This window comes from Geotrypetes seraphini, chromosome 3, assembly GCF_902459505.1.
Source record: "Geotrypetes seraphini chromosome 3, aGeoSer1.1, whole genome shotgun sequence".
NCBI lineage: Eukaryota > Metazoa > Chordata > Amphibia > Gymnophiona > Dermophiidae > Geotrypetes > Geotrypetes seraphini.
The window spans coordinates 96439291-96458301 of NC_047086.1; the positions used below are offsets into that span (position 1 = coordinate 96439291).

The window sequence follows — 19011 nt, forward strand, 5'->3', positions numbered from 1 at the left end:
GTACCCTGTCCCTCTTTATCTTCCTAGCTCCTTTCCTATAAAATTGTAGCTCCTTTTCAACCTAACCCTGTAAACCATCCGAGCTCTATGCTTATGGAGATGGTGCGGTATACAAACCTAAGGTTTAGTTTAGTTTTAGTTTAGTTTTGGCAGTCCTCAGCAGGAGCCACCTCTCAAAGATTCTTCTAGGAATTTACAGAGATTCTCAGATCCCAGGTAGAGCCCAGCCTCCAGTTTTTATCCCACTTCAACGTTCAAGACAGTGATGAAAAGAACAGCTCCCAGCGCAGAGAGTTTAGAAAGCAAGGAACTCCTTCAGGAGCTGGATGACCCTCAGGAAGAGGAATGCTGGCTTCAGCATAACTCCCAGTAAACCCTGAAAACCACTGCTGAAAGGGGACAGCGGAGTAGAATGGCCAGGCTGTGCAGTCCTGACAGGGGGACTGGTACAGCGAAGAATGAAGTCCGGCAGTGGAAGAGTCTATGGGGACTTATATACCGATAAAGAGAGAGAGAGAGAGAGATCTGGCTCTGTGTGGATGACCAGGGGGTACTGGTACAGCAAATAAATCCTGGTGGTGGGAGGATTCACAAGGACCTATACACCATGTAAAATTTTTCTGATGGATCTTTATTGGTTTGAGACTTAGAGGCTGATGAATATAGGTCTCTCTCTGAGCCTGGTTTTGATGGGCTTAAGCTTGACGACCGTAACAGGTGTTATCCAGGGACAGCAGGCATATATTCTCACACCCCTCCCCCCAAAGCAGACCCCTTTCCCTTTACCCCTCCAATTCCTCCCTGACTGTCTCTCCGTGGCCCCCCATTTTGTTTCCCCCCCAAGCAAAGCTGTCTGCCTCCAAGCACACCCCTCCCCCAAAGCAGGCCCCTTTCCCTCTCCTGCTCCAGTTCCTCCCTGTCTCTCTGTGGCCCCCCTTCTGTCTCCCCCCCCAAGCAAAGCTGTCTGCCTCCAAGCACAGCCCTTCCCCAAAGCAGGCCCCTTTCCCTCTCCAGCTCCAGTTCCTCCCTGTCTCTCCATGGCCCCCCCCCCCAAGCAAAGCTGTGTGCCTCCAAGCACACCCCTCCCCCAAAGCAGGCCCCTTTCCCTCTTCCGCTCCAGTTCCTCCCTGTCTCTTCGTGGCCCACCCGATTTTCTCTTCTCGCAGTCTGGCCAGCTCCCCTAGTCCCTTGCCACCGCCGCCACCCCCTTCCCTTCCCACGGTCGACAAACCTCTTGGCTCCAGCAGCGGCCGCAGCACTGTAAACACGCTGCTTCGCGGCCTCTACTGCCCCGACTTGCTCTTCCATGTCTCTGATGACGTCATCAGAGACGCGGAAGGGCAAATCAGGGCAGTAGAGGCCGCGAAGCAGCGTGTTTACAGTGCTTGGGGGGGGGCCATGGAGAGACAGGGAGGAACTGGAGCTGGAGAGGGAAAGGGGCCTGCTTTGGGGAAGGGCTGTGCTTGGAGGGAAGGGAAGGGGGTGGCGGCAAGGGACTAAGGTAGCCAGCCAGACCGCGAGAAGAGAAAATCGAGTGGGAGGCTCAACGGGGATTGGGGGGGGGGGAAGAGCGAAGACGACGACGAAGACGCACTGAGCCCTTGCTTTCTCCCTAGCTCCCAGTGCCCTAGCGGTCTGTACACCGCGATCTGGAGAGCAGGGAGTGCAACGGTTGCGGCTGGGAAGCAGTAAGGCTGGGGACTCGCGCATGCGCACATCTGCAAAGCCATGGACATACATCTCACAGATCAGGGATTTCAGATCATGCAGATCTCAGTGCGCATGCGCGTCTAGCGTTTTATTATATTAGATTAGATGTTAAGCATGCTTGAATCACAGAGACAGATGAGTCTACTTTATCAACTCTTTTCCCCATTAAATTTAATTGAGCTTCTTGCTCTGTTACTTTATTAGTGATTTCAGTTGAGAATTGACAGTTTCACAACCGTCCCCTGCAAAGAATTTTCTATTCTATTTACTACTGTCCAAACGTCCTGTAAGGTAATAGATTTATCTACAGAGGATTCATTTGCAGAAATTACTGGCTTTTGGACAGGAGTTAATTCAGTTCCAGATTTCTCCAATGATGTTGATGTCGAATCAATATCAGTTAAATGGGAAGAAATTGATTCCTCTCCTTCCTTGGGAGTGGAATTTTTTTCTTCTAGTATTTTTAAGTTTGGTTGAAGTGGAAATGATGGTTCACCAGAGGAGAGTGTGCAGAATGAGAGTAAAGGTCAGTCTTACCTCCCGAAGATGTTACAAGAATAAGATACAGATGACGATCCATCGGACCTATTCCTGAGGTTGATGGTATAACTTTCGCCTTCCTTTTTCACATTTGTTATTCTTCCCCTTTTGCCTGTGTCTCCTTGTGGCTCTGAAGGGACTCCAAAGGGGCAATACCTGCCCCTTCAGTCACGCCCCTTCAATCACGCGACCGCGAGCTGCATACCACAGCTGAAGATCAATTTTGAATTGGGAGAGAGGACCTCCCCTCCCGATGCTGACTGACATCAGGTAGGTAGCCTGCGGGGGTGCCTGCTTGCCGGTCTCTGATCCAGTCGGGTGGGAAAGCAGCCCCGAAATACATGGTTTTCTGTTACCATTAACTAGCCTTGTTTGGCGAAATGCATCAGGCATGGTTCCTGGGAGCACTATAAATAAACCTGATTTGAATCTCCTTATTGTCTGCCGATCTTCTTTTCTTCCACATTGGATTCTTTGGTGGACCGCTTGCTTTGTTGTTTTGTTACAAATTAATAATAATAATAACAACTTTTTTCTCTATACCGCCACAGTCAAAAGACTTCTAGATGTTTCACATCAAAGAAGGCTGGACAATCAGCAAATTACAGAATGCAAGAAGTGAGGGTACAACTTATTACACAAGAATTAGATAAAAGGACAGCATATTACATCGAGGTTGATAGAGGGAATGTATAAGTTGGTAAGTGGTGAGGCTTCTGTTTAGGAGATGAATTTGTCAACTAATACGGTTTTAATTGCTTTCCAGAATGCGCCATAGGTCAGCCTGTCTTCGCCAATGTAATTTACTAGCCAAGACTGCTGTTTGCCTGCATGGAACATGAAGGACCTGTCCAGAAAAGATTTGTATTTGCAGCTTGTGATCTTTGGATATGTAAATATGTTACGGTTTCTGGTTGGTCGTGTAGGGTTGTGTAATATGAAATGAGGTAGTAGGTAAAAAGGTGCTAGTCCCCAGATTTGCTTGAAACAAATACAGGTGAACTTGAACAGTATTCGCGCCTCCATTGGTAGCCAGTGCAGTAATAGTAAGGGCTAATGTGGTTGTTTTTCCTCAGTCCGAAGATCAAGCGAACTGCAGTGTTTTGCACTATTCTTAATTTTTGTACTGTTTTCTTTGGGATACCTAGATAAATGATATTGCAGTAGTCCAGAATTGATAGGATCAGGGACTGTACCAGTAATCTAAAGGATGTAGCGTCAAAGTATTTTTTAACGGTCCTTAAGTTTCCACAGTGTACAAAAGCATTTCTTCACCACTAAGTTCATGTGATCAGCCATGGTTAGGTGTGTGTCTAGTGTGACTCCCGATATTTTTATGGTTTTCTGGTAATTTTGTCTTTGGGGCTTGCCAGGAAGACTTATCTTTTCTGTGTTTAGTTTCAGTTTGAAGTCGGTTGTTCATTTTTCGATTTCAGTCATTATGTGATATGTAATTTAAGGGGATTAAGATAGTTATATCATCTGCATATATATAATAGTTTAAGTTTAACTTTTGCAATAGATGGCCTAAGGATGAGATATAAACGTTGACTAGTGTGGGTGGTAGTGGGGAGCCTTGGGGAACTCCCAAGGGATTTTTCCATGGGGTTGAGTAATTTCCGTCGCTGGCCACTCGGTATGATCTGTTTGTTAGGAATTCCTGGAACCATTTCTTTACTTTTCCCGAGTTTCCCATTGCGTCTAGGCATAGTAGCATTATTTCATGGTCTACTAGATCGAACGCACTACTAAAATCTAGTTGTAAAATCAGAGCACTTGTACCTTTGTTGAAAAGAGCATAGAGGTGGTTTAGGATGGAAGCTATGACTGTTTCCGTGCTGTATCCTTTTCTGAAACCTGATTGATGATCACTGAGAATGTTAAATTTATCTAGGTAGTTCACTAGTTCCAAGTTGACTAATCCTTCCAGTTTAGTGAATAGGGGGATGCTTGCTATAGGCCTGTAGTAGGATGTCAGGGCTATTGAGTTTTTCTGATCTTTGGGGATAGGTGTGATCAGTATGTGAACCATGTCCTCATTGAATGTTCTGTTAGTAAGAGTAGTTGTTAGCCAAGTGAATAGTTCCTTTTTAAAATCAGATGGAGCAACTTTCATGATCTTAGGAGGACATTCGTCCAGTAAGCAGTTTGATTTGGTGTATTTATTGAACAAAGTTAAGAATTGATGCCAGTTTGGGAACTCGAAATGGTCCCAGAGCATGTCTGCTCTGGACATTTGTTCATGGGGTCCAAAATAAAATTTGGTGTTGGTTTTGGGGGTAGTAGGTATTGTTACTCTTAGGTCGGTGATTTTATTTTTAAAGAAATTGGCTAAGGTTTGAGCAGATGGAGTGCACTCGTGCTTTTTCAGGATCCGAGTAGAGTCTGTTATCGTTTTTACTAGTTTGAACTGTTTTTTACTATTTATTTTTGATGTTCCTATTTTCTGTACGTAGTGTTTTGTACGTTATTCTTTGATCAGAGTTTTTTATTTTTTCATTTTTTGTTTCCAGTTTGACTTGTCTTCTTTTTTTGTTTTTTTTCCAGATTATCTCCAATTTTCTTAGTTCATGTTTGCAAGCTAATAGTTGTGAATCGAACCATTCATTTAACGCTCTCTCTTGCTTTTTGTATATTTGGTATGGTGCCAATTGGTCTAATAGTTCCTTACTGAACTTTCCCCATCTTTTCGGGAAATCCTGTATTTCCTCGGTTATGGGTTGTAGTTCGTAATGAGTCCAGAATCCAGTTGGGTTTATAATACCACGACTGGTTATTGTTTTCACTTCTGTATTTAGGTTAGGGTGACTTCTTTTGCCAGCGTAGGTCGAACTTGCCTATATAGTGGTCTGACCATTTTTCCCAGGTCCTTGTATAGTATTGAATCTTTGGGTCGGGGGTTTCCTTTTGAGAAAAGGTAATTATGTCTAATTGATGCCCCTTCTCGTGTGTTATCTATGTGTCTGGCATCGGGAAATCAAGCGATGTTAAGAAGGCGTCTATTTCAGTCACTTCTGGTTTTCCCACTAGCTCTAGGTGTGTGTTTATGTCACCCAATAGTAGGTTGTACGATCCTTTTAGGGTGTTTACAGTAAGGAATTTGAAAAATTCTTCTTTGGCATTTGTCCATTTTTTGGGAGGGATATAAAATAATGTCGCAATTAGTGACTCTTCTAGTTGGGCATTGGTGATCTTGCAAGTTAGAATTTCTAGGTTTTCCGATGTTTTAGAATCTATCTTGTTGTAATCAAAAGATTATTTTAAGATAATCCCCTTTTTTTCCAGGTTCTTGATAGTGGGAGTATTTTGTATTCCTGTGGTAGAATTTCTTTCATGATAATGTCAGTGTCAGAGACCATCCCTGTTTCTGTTAGAAACAGGAAGTCTGGATTTGTTTACATTATCCAGTCGTTTATTATATGTGCTTTATTTCTAACGGAATGGATATTTAGATAGAATCTTTGAAGTTTTCATAGTTGGTTGGGGTGGAAGTTTCAGTACATATTAGCTTTTTTAGGTTTCTGTTTTTGGTCTTATTTCTGTATGGTTTGAAGGATTTGCAGGTGTTGTTTACCACCGGGATTTGAAGTGGGCCTTGTTCTAGACAGTTTTGCAAAAGTCGGTGGGAAATTGCTGATTTGGTCAGCTTAGCTGGTTTGGGAGAGGTGGGTGGGAATTGGTTGAGGGGGGTTTTCATCGTTGCCCCAGCATCTGGAGCAGATTAGGTACAGTACCACTATTAACAGCTGGAATTTGTTGAAAATTGTCATTTTGTTTGGTGGCGTAAGGTTAGTTGACAATTTTTTTATTTTTTTCGTGTGTTAGCAGATTTTTATTTTCGTGCGATAGCTGATTTTATTTTCATGCAGTAACAGGCTATACTTTTGGTTGAACAATAGACAGTCTTGTTATGCCGTAGCCTAACGGGCTATACTTTTGTCATGCAGTAGCCTAACAGGCTATAATTTTGGTTGAATAATGGATAGACTTTTCATGCAGTAGTAGGTTATACTTTTGGTTTAACAGTAGATAGATTTGTCATGCAGTACAAGGAGTATAACATACCAGAGGAGTTACAGATTTGGTTGTTTATACATACATATGGGTTAAAGTTGGACGACAGAGTGAGGCAGTTGAGAGGAGTTGCAAACTTGGTTATTAATATAGACTTATGTTTCAGATAGTATTACTGCTGTACAATGCATTTGAGCACTTTTATATACGTATGGAAAGGGTTCAGAGTTAAAGTCCTGGGCAAGTAGACATCCTGATTGGCTGGTTAGGCAGCAGCAGTTGGCTGCCCATTTTTAGAATCGGGGAGAAAATTGTCTAAGACTATATGCCAGGGATGAAATCGAGCAGAACATATGGGTCTTGCAATCTTTATCTGCAGTCATTTATTCTGTATATTAGTATTGTACATGTATTGAGGTAATGAATATATGGGATTTTCATGAATACAAACACATTCTGACTTATTTTGTTTCATAATAGAGTGAATAAGCAGAGGTTTTGAAGTTTTGAGCTTTAATATCTTAAAAAAATGAAATAAAACTTAACTATAATTGAATTACCTAAAATTACCACTCTTGCTGCAAGACACTGGTAAAAGAGTATGTGGACATTAGAGATCTTATTAGCCAAATGATATTAAAAAGAAAAGAACAGATTTGTCCACAAGCCGTTCACAATGCTGTCTACAATATTTATTCGCTTGTTTTAATCTGATACTAAGGTACACCAGTGAAAAGGAGCAATAGAAACTACAGGAAGCAAAATAAAAGCATATTTAAAAGGATGGTAAATAAAGACCATCAAGACAACTTACTTTTACTTCTGATGAATAACCATACTCTTTTACTAACTTGCATCTAAGAATCCTCTGTGCTTATTTGATGTTTTGTTGAGTTCTTACCATGAACCCACCACCCTTATTGTGGAGATACATTTTCTGATGTTACTCCCAAGTCTCCTTCCCATATTAATATTAAAAATAATAACTCACTACTACTTATCATTTCTATAGTACTAAGACATATGCAGCACTGCAAACTAAATACATAAGAGACTGTCCCTACTTGACTGAGCTTACTCTCTAATGATAACAAAGAAACAAGATAAATAAGGGATTAAGGAATTGTTTATGGTGGGAATAGTTAAAACACACATGGGTTCTTTGCATAAGAATAGCAGTTAGTTGTTAAAAGCAGACTCAAGCAGATGAGCTTTTAGCCTAGATTTGAATACAGCCAGAGACAGAGCTTGACATACAGACTCAGGAAGTCTATTCCAGGAAATGGTGCAGCAAGATAGAAGGTACAGAGTTTATAGTTGGCAGTAGAGGAAAAGGGTACAGAAAAGAAAGACTCAGCTGATATATGGAGCTCCCAGAGAGGAATTAGGGAAAGATAAGAGAGGAGATATACTGAGGAGCTACAGAGTGCATGCACTTGTAAGTTAATATGAAGAGTTTGAACTGTATGCGGAAACGACTAGGGAGTCAATTAAGTGACTAAAGAAAAGGGGTTATGAGTATAATGACACTTGCGGAAGATAAGTCATGCAGTAGAATTTTGAATGGATTGAAGAGGAGAGAGATGATTTAGTGGAAGACTTGAGAGAAGTAAGTTGCAGTAATTTAGGCATGAAGTGATATAGAGCAGTTTTTTTCAACCTTTTTACACCCATGGACCGGCAGAAATAAAAGAATTATTTTGTGGACTGGCAAACTACTAGGACTAAAATTTAAAAACCCTGTTTCCGCCTCATCTCCGCAAGCTCGGTCACCTCAGTAACTATAGAAAAAATAGACAAATATAGTGCAAAATATAGACAGCAGATATAAATTCTCAAAACTGACACGTTTTGATCACTAAATTGAAAATAAAATCATTTTTCCTACCTTTGCTGTCTGGTGATTTCATGAGTCTCTGGTTGTGTTTCCTTCTGTCTGTGTATCCTTTCTTTCATTTCTTTCTTTCAGCACTCAGGCCCAAGAATTGTCCCTTTCTATTCCCTCCCTCTTTCCTTCCTATGTCCTTAGTGCCCCCGGTGCCTCCTTCCCATGTCCTTAGTGCCCCTGGTGCCTCCTTCCCATGTCCTTAGTGCCCCCAGTGCCTCCTTCCCATGTCCTTAGTGCCCCCAGTGCCTCCTTCCCATGTCCTTAGTGCCCCCAGTGCCTCATTCCCATGTCTTTAGTGCCCCTTCCTATGTCTTTAGTGCCCCCAGTGCCTCCTTCCCGTGTCTTTAGTGCCCCCAATGCCTCCTTCCCATGTCTTTAATGCCCCCAGTGTCTTCTTCCCATGTCCTTAGTGCCCCTTCCCATGTCTTTAGTGCCCCCAGTGCTTCCTTCCCATGTCTTTAGTGCCCCCAGTGCCTCCTTCCCAAGTCCTTAGTACCCCTTCCTATGTCTTTAGTGACCCCAGTGCCTCTTTCCCGTGTCTTTAGTGCCCCCAATGCCTCCTTCCCATGTCCTTGGTGCCCCCAGTGCCTCATTCCCATGTCTTTAGTGCCCCTTCCTATGTCTTTAGTGCCCCCAGTGCCTCCTTCCCATGTCTTTAGTGCCCCCAGTGCCTCCTTCCCATGTCTTTAATGCCCCCAGTGTCTTCTTCCCATGTCCTTAGTACCCCTTCCTGTCTTTAGTGCCTCCAGTGCTTCATTCCCATGTCCTTAGTGCCCCTTCCTGTCTTTAGTGCCCCCAGTGTCTCCTTCCCATGTCTTTAGTGCCCCCAGTGCCTTCTTCCCATGTCCTTAGTGCCCCCAGTGCCTCCTTCCTATGTCCCTCTCACTGCCTTCCAGACTTTATCCCTCCCCCCCACCCCCAAAGCCAGCCTGCCTGCCTGTCTACCTCCCTGGCCAAAGCCAGCCTGCTTGCCTGCCTACCTCCTTCCCTCCCTGCCGTGCAAAAAAAAAAAGCCTCTCTCTTTCCTTTCCCCGGTCCGCTGCTATCTTACCGCCCTGCTGCTGCTACTGCTAAAGCCGACACAATGTCTTCTTTCCAACGTCAATTCTGACGTCGAAGAGGACGTTATGGGCCAGCCAGGCAGCGATTGGCTGGCCCAGAATTGACGTCGTAAAGAAGACTTCCTGTCGGCTTTAGCAGCAGCAGGGTGGTAAGATAGCAGCGGATCGGGTGAAAGGAAGGAGGGAGGCTTTTTTCTTTTGCGCGACAGGTAGGGATAGGAAATGATCGCCTGTCCTGTTGTTCCCAAGCACAGCTTCCCGCTTTTTGGTTCCCTGACCCTCTTTATCTTCCTAGCTCCTTTCCTATAACCCTTCATTGTAGCTCCTTTTCAACCTAACCCTGTAAACCGTGCCGAGCTCTACGCTTGTGGAGATGGCGCGGTATACAAACCTAAGGTTTAGTTTAGTTTATGTGTGGGTACAACGGGACAGGAGGTCTGAAAATAGCTATGGTCACCTTAATCTTGCCAGCTCTGCGCGGACCGGCAGAAATTTCCTGCGGACCGGCACCGGTCAGTATCTGATTCAAATTTAATAGATGTCAAAGATCATTAAACTAGTGGAAAATTATAACAGCAACACATCAACCCAAGTTAAGTACAAGAAACAGACAATAAATATATTTATCATTTAATATTCAAAATATAACTAGAAATAAAAGCAAGAAAAAGAGCTACAAATGCAATTAAAGAAAAAGATACCATCTGGTAGGCAATCATTCTGAACTAAAGGAGACAAGAGTATGGGTACCATGATCATGGGAAAATGAAAAAAAATGGAACAGCGGTGCTGGAACGGATGCAACAAAGCTCTCAGCAACTGTTATAAGCTTGTAGGGATAGCCAGGTCTTATTAAATAATTAGACACATCAGGGAATGAACAGACTACCTCCAGGTGTAGCTCATGAAGGTTTTTTTATTCCATCTATTTTCCTCTTCTGTTAAAGTAAAACAAATTATATCTTGAATACTTAAGTGCTGAATTTTTGAATTATTACCAGATCTTTGTATTTCCTATGTGTTTATTTTCCTTCTTTTCTCTGTGGGCCAAATTCTATAAACGACGTCCCAATTGTAGGCAGCCAACTACTGCCTAATCAGCTAATTGGGGTGCACATTTTTTTTTTAAACCTCTCGAGGCAGACCGCCTACATCGTAGGTGCCTCCGGGAGCCTAGGGAGGCATGTAGGCCTACCTAAGCTCGCCTAAGGCTAGGAGTGGGTGTGCCTTGGCCTGAAAGTAGCCTTAGGTGGACCTAAACAGCCCTACGCTCCTCCCTAGGCCTGCTGTAGGCACCTACAATGTAGGCCAGCAAAATGATGACCTACAATGTAAGCAGACACGGCTGCTGAGCTTATTGTGGCAAGAGATCTCCCAGCCATGATAAGTTTAGTGACTGCCTGTCCCCACCGAACATTGCCGACAGAGGGGATTGCCCAGTCCCTCCTGCCAGAACCCCCCCCCCCATAACATTGCTGGCAACTGCCGGAACCCTCCCACCCCATAGATGGCAGGAGGGATGCCCTGTAGGAGGGGCCTTAGGCACCTGGGCCTACTGAAATCTTAGGCCCCATTCGCAGTGCATTCTGGGATGCACTGGGAGTGGCCTAAGATTTCGATTGGCCAGATCTCTTAGGTCACCCCCCATGGGAGTGGTCTGGTCAATCAGAATCTTAGGCCACTCCCAATGCATCAAAGAATGCACTGGGAATGGGACCTAAGATTCCAGTTGGACCATGTGCCTAAGGCCTCTCCTATGGGAGGGGTCTTAAGCACCTGGGCCAAACAGGGCCTGAGGCTGCTCTCCAGTGTATCCCATGTAGGGGAGTCCGGGGGGGGGTTGGCACAGGGATGCCAACGATGTTCGGGGCGGGGGGGTTCCAGCAGGAGGGACTGGGCATCCCTCCGCCAGCATTATTTTTTGGGGCGGGGCTTCTGGCAGGTGCCAGCGATGCTCGGGGGGGTGGGGGGTTTCTGGCAGGAGGGACTGGGCATCTCTCCTGCTGGTGATGTTCGAGGGGGGTTCCGGCAGGAGGAACTGAGCATCCCTCCAGTTGGTAGTCTTTGCAGGGGGGACGGGGAGCTGCTAAACATCATGGCAGGAGATCCCTTGTTGCGATAAGCTCAGCGGCAACCCAATTCTCTAACCAGTGCCTGTGACATGGACACTGGTTAGAGAATCTGGTTATTAGGTGGGCTTAGGCGTCTGTCCATTAGGACAGACACGATTCTCCATAGGACATCCGTGTGCGATTCTCAAAAGCCGCTTAGGCGGCTTCTGAGACTGGGCATCCTATATAGAATCCGGCTCTATGTGTCCAACTTTACCTCAGGTCCAAAATTCTCAAATTAATTTTACTATATAATTAAAGAAGCTAAAAATGACTCAGCAGATAAACTATGGATGTAAAACCCAGCCCTTATTTACTGCTAATTTTAAGATCTGCTTTTTAAAGAATTATTTTATTAAATACACTACTATGTGCATTACCTTGTTAATGGCCTTTGAAGAAAAAGTGATTTCATCAATAAAGGCAACAATATCTCCAGGAAGAAGTCTATCAAAATATTTCCCACAGATATCAAATGCTTGTAACCATTCAGGAACTGACTGGGGTTTTGTCTTAAGAAGATGAGGGTCACCATTCCAAAAGAGCTTCTGCAGCCAGACTGCATGGATAGAACTAGATGAGAGCATGTTTCCATCTTTGTCAGGAATTCTGGATGCAAGTTTTGAGATAGATAAAACATTTTGACTTGTAATGACAGGCTCCAGGGCTGTCAAAGGGCTTAGATTTCTGTCAGTAAGATTCTTGTAGTTAAGGCCTACCAAAAGAAGATTAAAAAGAAATAAAAACAAGCATTTCAATTTCATTAATCATTTTATTATTAAAAATGTTGAATTACTTAATTTACTGGCCCTTTTACTAAGCTGTGTTAGATGCCAACATGTGCCTAAGACTGCAAAAAAATGAGTACTGCAGTAACTTTGAAATGTGTGTGCTAACTAACGTGCATTAAAAAAACCTCTAATTCTTGAAGGGACATGTCAGAGAGTAGGCATTCCTGCACCAATCAGCACATCTACATTGCTACATGCTAACTGGTTAGCGCACAGATGCCATGTGAGCTCTTTCCACATACAAAAAGGGTCGTGGTTACGTAGTAATTTAAAAATTAAAAAATAGCTAATGGGAACATTGCACCACAAGATCATTCATGCAAAAAACAGAAAAAAGACATTTTTATGGCTATGATAAAAATGGCCTTAATGCATGGGAAATACCCGCAAACTTTTGGGAAACATGGGAAATACAAGGCAACTTTTGATCAGATCTTAGTAAAAGGACTTCTTAATCATGAAAACACTATAAAATAATGCAAAGATCATTAAAACCATATAACTGAAAAAAATAATTCAACTGTTTTAATAGTATGTGACATAATGTAGTCAATTTGTAGTTTTTTTTTTCATTCTCATCCATATTTAAACTCTTTCCCCCCCCCTTTTTTAGAAAACCGCAATAGCATTTGTTAGCGCAGGCCAGCGTGCTGAATGCTCTGAGCTGCTCTTAATCCTCATAGAGTTTCTATGAGCATTGGGAGCAGCGCAGAGCATTCAGCACGCCGGCCTGTGCTAAAAAATGCCATTACGGGTTTGTAAAAAGGGGGGGGGTATATTTCTAAAGTATTCACATCTTTTATTCAAAAATATATTTTGAATATAACCTGGTAAATGGAAGAATAGTTTGCCCCTAAATTCTATTTTAAAAAAATCATTAAATATTATGTGTTCAAATTTTGTTGCATACACAAATTGCACACAATTTAATTGAATAACAATCTAATTAACACCAATAAAGCATTTTATCAATTATTGGTGCTATTTAAAATCAATTACAACTTACATGCCTATATTTTATGCATAATTCAAAAAAGGGGGTGCAGAAATGGACAGGTCATGGGTGGGTCACCTGCTTTTTAGTGTACTACATCATCTCTCTGGAATTCTCTTCTAGCCTCCCTTCGCCTAAAGCTGTCAGTTCTTAAATTTAAATCTGCCTTTAAAAACCCAGGTAAGCATATTAATTGTGGTTTAGCTACTTGAAATGTCTCATCCCTGCCATCTGACTCTGTGATTGGGTTCATGAATAACCTATCCTTTTTATGATTGTTCTTAGAGTTGCTGATCTTTAGCATATTTTTTCTTTTTTTTATATATAAGTTATATTTCATTGTATTACTAAATATTTACTCTAGCATAAGAAAAACAGAAAGAAACATCATTAAGAAAATTTTGTCAAATTATACAATTTGCAAAATTAAGGGCTCCTTTTACTAAGCTGCACTAGCGGTTTTAGCGCGTACATTGCCGCGCGTGCTAGGTGCTAACGCCTCCATAGAGCTGGTGTTAGTATTTTGTGTGTAGTGCGGGCTTAGCTAAAAAGACTAGGGCAGCTTAATAAAAGGAGCCCTAAGGCATTAAAATATATTTCTTCCACAGACCACAACAATTGGGAGGCAGTTCTAATAGAGTGAAGAGAATTCCAATTTCAAATTAATATAACAGGAATAAACTCAACAGCCTGGTCCCCTTTAATCAAGCAGGTATTCTATAGTTGCTAAATTTTCTCAGCCACTAACTTCTTCAAGTCCAGAAAGTCCCATAACTGTTCAGGTGACAAGAAGACATATTTGACTCCCAAATACTTAACCATGCATTTGCATGGATATGCCAAAAGAAGCGTTGCACACAAAGTTATCGGTTTCAGTTCTCATAGCCAGGAACAACTTCCTTCACTCCTGTGTTTGCCCAGTGACATCAAGGAAAATCCACACTTTTTTCCACAGAAAAAGAGTTTGAGACCTTCGGAAATATAATCTTAATATTGCAATAACATCTTGTTCAAAAACAAAGGAAACTAATAAAGTAGTTCTCTCAGAAATATCAGATAGTGTGGTTTCAAGCAAATCAGTAATATTTAAAGATTTTCTTCAACTCAAACTTAATCCTTCTGCTTCAGGTGCAGCTCCCATCAGGGCCGGATTAACCAATAGGCCAACTAGGCACATGCCTACGGCCCGAAATAGTCAGGTGGGCCCACTGAAGGACGACTTACCATGCCATTTTTTTTTTCAGACGGCAACGGGCCCCCCTTCCCTCCCTGCATGGCAACGGGCCCCCACCCGATGACAACAACACTGGCGCCCCTCACAGCAATGGACCCCCACCCAATGACGTCAGCCTTCCCCCGGCATCGATGGACGGCAATGCAGCTAACGCAGCCCTAAGAAGGTACCACGATGACTGCGTCTGCCAGTCCATCCCCCTCCGATGTCACTTACTTCTTCCGGCAGACGCAGTCATTGTGAGACCTTCTTCAGGCTGCGTTGGCTGCATTGCCATCCATCGATGCCAAGCATTGTTGTCCTCGGGTGGGGGCCCATTGCTTTGGGGGGGGGGCGGCATTGTTGTCGTCATCAGGTTGGGGCCCGTTGCCGTCTGAAAAAAAATGGCTGCGTTGCTGTGGATGCCAGGGGGGCGGTGTTGTTGTCATTGTCGATTCTGGGTGGGAGCCTGTTGCCTTGGGGGGGAGCGCGTTGCCGTTGCTGTGTGGAAAGGGTGGTTGAGGGAGAGAAAGGGGGCATATGCTGATGGAATTGGTGTGCAGGAAAAGTGGGAGACATAGGGGGAGGATACTGGATGGATTTAGGTCGAAGGGAAAGAAAGGGGGCTAATGTTGATGAAATTGGTGTGCAGGGAAAGGGGGAAAACAAGGAGGAAGGATACTGGATGGATTTAGGCTGGAGGGAAAGAAAGGGGGCAGATGCTGATGGAAGTGGGGGGAAGAGAGAGAAGAGAGTGAAATGCCAGACCATGGGGGTGTGGGAGAGGGAAGGGAAGAAGAGGAGAGGAGAGAGATGCCAGATCATTGGAGAAGGGAATGGAAGAAGATGGATGCCAGGCTAATGGGGATGAAGGGAAAGATGGAAGGGGGAGGCATACAGTTTCTGGAAGTAGCATAGGACAGGGTAGTTGGGAAGAGAAATGGAGAGATGATGGACCCTGGGGCCGTGGGTATGGAGGGAGAGATGCTGGATGAAAGGGTAGTTGAGAGAAGGACAGATGGTGAATCTGGGGATGGTGGGGTCCATTGCTGAAGCTGCGGATATGAACACGCAAAAAAAGAAAGATGCCAGACTTCCGAGGGAGGGAAGGGAAACGGAAGGGGAGGACAGAGATGGAAGATGGATGGTTAGCACGGAGAAAGAAAAAAATGACAAATGGGTAGGAGACCCTGGCATGCGAGTTATCAGAAGACAACCAGAGCCTGGGGCCAACAAAAGGTAGAAAAAATAAATTTTATTTTCTGTTTTGTGATTATAATATTTATTTTGTTTACACCACAGTGTGGAGTTGGAGATGTTGTAACCCTATATGTCTGCTAAGACTAAGCCTTAGTCACTTAGGGGTCCTTTTATTAAGGTGCACATTTAGCATGTGCAAAATCAGTTAGTATCTTAAATCAAATTTGACCCGTGACTTAGCCTTTTTTTCAGATTTCAGCCCTTTATGTGATTGAGTTTGACACCCCTGGTGTAGAGTGAGGCAGTTAGGCGATATAAACTTGGTTATTAATATAGACTTATATTTCGGATAGTATTACTGCTTTACAATATATTTGAACGCTTTTATATACGTATTGAAAGGGTTCAGAGTTAATGTCCTGGGTAAGTAGGTGGGAAGGAAGGGGGATGTTTGGAGGTTGCATAGAAGAAAAACTGTGCTAATCTTTGTTTGCTTTTAATTTAAAAAAAAGAAATATAAGTGGAAATAAAAAAGTAAATAAGAAAACAGATAAATGAAGCGGGGTATGGGCAGTGAAGGCCCGGGGGTGGGTGGGCCCAGTGTACTTGTGTGCCTAGGGGCCCTCGAAGAATTAATCTTTCCCTGGCTCCCATATTTGATTCACAGGGGAAAACACCCTCCAGGGATTCAAGACAAAGTTAGACAAGTTCCTGATGAACCATAACGTACGCAGATAGGGCTGGTCTCAGTTAGGGCACTGGTCTTTGACCTAGGGGCTGCCGCGGGAGCAGACTGCTGGGAACGATGGATCACTGGTCTGACCCAGCAGTGGCAATTCTTATGTTCTTATTTCTATACTAGTCTTATAGCCCGTTACATTAACGGGTGCTAGAATATATGTGTGTGTCTCTCTTTATTTCTTTTTCTCTCTCTCTCTCCTTAGCCGCTTTCTTTCTTTCTTTTTCCTTGGCTGTCCATCACCACCCCTTGCCTGCTCCCCCTGTCCATTCTCCCTTCCTTTTACCTCCCCTGTGTCCACCACCACCCCTTCATAGCTCTCCTTATGCAGCAGCAGCCCTTCTCCCTTTGTTTTACCTCCCCCCTGTCCAGCAGCACCTTTCCCTCCCCCCATACCAGTTCCCTGTGCACCTGCCCCTGTGTCTTTCTTCTTGTCTTTCTGTCTCCCTTCCTCCCTCTGTCTGTCTGTCCAAAGCAGCATTCCCTCCCCCTCCATTTCCCTCCCCCCACACCAGTTCCCTGTGCACCTGCCCCTGTGTCTTTCTGTCTCCCTTCCTCCCTCTGTCTGTCTGTCCAAAGCAGCATTCCCTCCCCCTCCATTTCCCTCCCCCACACCAGTTCCCTGTGCACCTGCTCCTGTGTCTTTCTGTCTCCCTTCCTCCCTCTGTCTGTCTGTCCAAAGCAACATTCCCTCCCCCTTCCATTTCCCTCTCCCCACACCAGTTCCCTGTGCAGCAGCATTATTGTTTCCTCTACCCCCTTTCCCTTCCCACAGTAGCGATTACAAACGCGGGCCCGAGTCCTTTGGTGGCCCCCCTTCCCTTCCCTTCCCGCGGGTCCAACTACACATGGCAATTCAAGCAGCGTGTCCAGAAGTCTTCACACGCTGCTTCGGGTCCTTCTACTGGCCTGATTTACTCTGGCACGTCCGGAGCAAATCAGGGTAGTAGAAGGGCCCGAAGCAGCGTGTGAAGACTGCTGGACACGCTGCTGAAATCGCCAGTCGGGGCCGCGGGAAGGGAAGGGGGGGGCGGCAAAGGACTTGGGTGCCGGGCAGCGGAAATCTTCTTCTACCTTGCCTCTCCTCCACCGTTGGGAGTCAGCGCCAGGAGCTTTAACGGCTGGTAGTTCCACATTGAAAGAATCCCGTGCCTCTTTGAAAACTGTCACGCCGCTGGAGGCGGGAGGTGACGGAGAGGGCAGGGGGTGAGCCGCGCATGCGCACTTCCTAGCTACAGCTCACAGAAAACGGACGCACTCTTAGGAAGTGCGCATACGCGGCTTATCATTTTATTATATTAGATGTGTTACTCACAGACACTTTGGAAAATTCAAAAAGTGGATATTAAGTCTGCGGTTATAATTTTCTATTTGTTCCACTTTCTTATTAAGCAAATTTTTATCTTTAATCAATTCTGTCATTAAAGTTTGTAAAACATCCACCTTTCCCTTAATTTTTTTCACTTCTAAGGAGAACTCTTCTTTTGTATTATTTAAAACTTTCCCCAATCCATTCACAGTACTCACAAGAACTTCGACTTCCTGGGAAGACTTAGTAACTGTCTTGTTCAACTTAACGAGAGCATCCCAAATGGTCTCATTAGTTGGGAGCCGTCTCTAAACTGGATCCCAAATCTTCCTACTCCTGTTGATCTCTTGCAGTAACAACCCCTAGAATCGGGGTCTCCTTGGCAAAATTGACTGCTTGGGGCTCCCCGAACTGACTCGCAAGTGGTGCAGGTCACGATGGAGGAAGAGCCTCAGAAGGGGAGAGGGAAACCTTCAAGTCAAAGTCATCGGTCTCGCTTCACGCTGATGACAATGCTGATTGCCGACCTCCTTCAGTACGGGGACTTCCTGTGGCAGCAGCTAACTCCAAAATTGATTGCTGTATTAGGGTAGATGCCCCCCCCAAGGGGTCAGATCGGATGCTCCCCTTATGTTTAGAATGCAGCATCCTAGCTCAGAAGAAAACTTTAACAGATCTCTGGAGTTCACCGACACTATGCTGTCACTATCTTGGACCCGCCTCCTTTAGTATATTTTTCTATTTTCTTTCTGTTTTCTTAGTTTGTATACCACCTTACTATTTTTGCAGAAAAGACAATATATTTAAATAAACTATACTAGAAGTGGCAAGCAGGAAGTGTCATGCATATGCAGCACAGTCTGATGAGGATCAGGCAGCACGGTTTCAGCAAAGGCAGATCTTGTTTGACAAACTTGCTGCATTTCTTCGAGGGAGTAAACAAGCAGATAGACAAGGGCGCCCCGGTCGACATTGTATATCTGGATTTTCAGAAGGCATTTGACAAGGTTCTGCATGAACGACTACTTCGGAAAATTGCGAGCCATGGAATCGAGGGTGAAATACTCACATGGATTAGAAACTGAGGATAGGAAACAGAGAATGGGAGTAAATGGACAATACTCGGACTGGAAGAGCATCACCAGTGGGGTGCAGCAGGGCTCAGTGTTTGGACCCGTGCTCTTCAACATCTTTATAAATGAAATGGACATTGGAACGACGAGTGAGGTGATTAAATTTGCGGACAATACAAAGTTGTTCAGAGTAGTGAAGACACAGGGGGATTGCGAAGATCTGCAACATGACATAATCAGGCTCGAGGAATGGGCATCGACATGGCAGATGAGATTCAACGTGGATAAGTGTAAAGTGATGCATGTCGGTAACAAAACTCTCATGCACGAATACAGGATGTCTGGGAAGGTACTTGGAGAGACCTCCC

The 19011-nt window shown here is 44.2% G+C and overlaps 1 protein-coding gene across 1 annotated transcript in view; it reads right to left on the bottom strand.

Annotated features, from left to right (window-relative positions):
* The window catches only part of NBAS (NBAS subunit of NRZ tethering complex), an 852905-nt gene that overhangs the window by 239773 nt on the left and 594121 nt on the right, over window positions 1–19011 (bottom strand). Inside the window, exon 42 of the mRNA XM_033937554.1 lies at window positions 11705–12039. Within this exon, the coding sequence (XP_033793445.1) occupies window positions 11705–12039 (335 nt within the window). The remainder of the gene's footprint in view (window positions 1–11704; window positions 12040–19011) is intronic.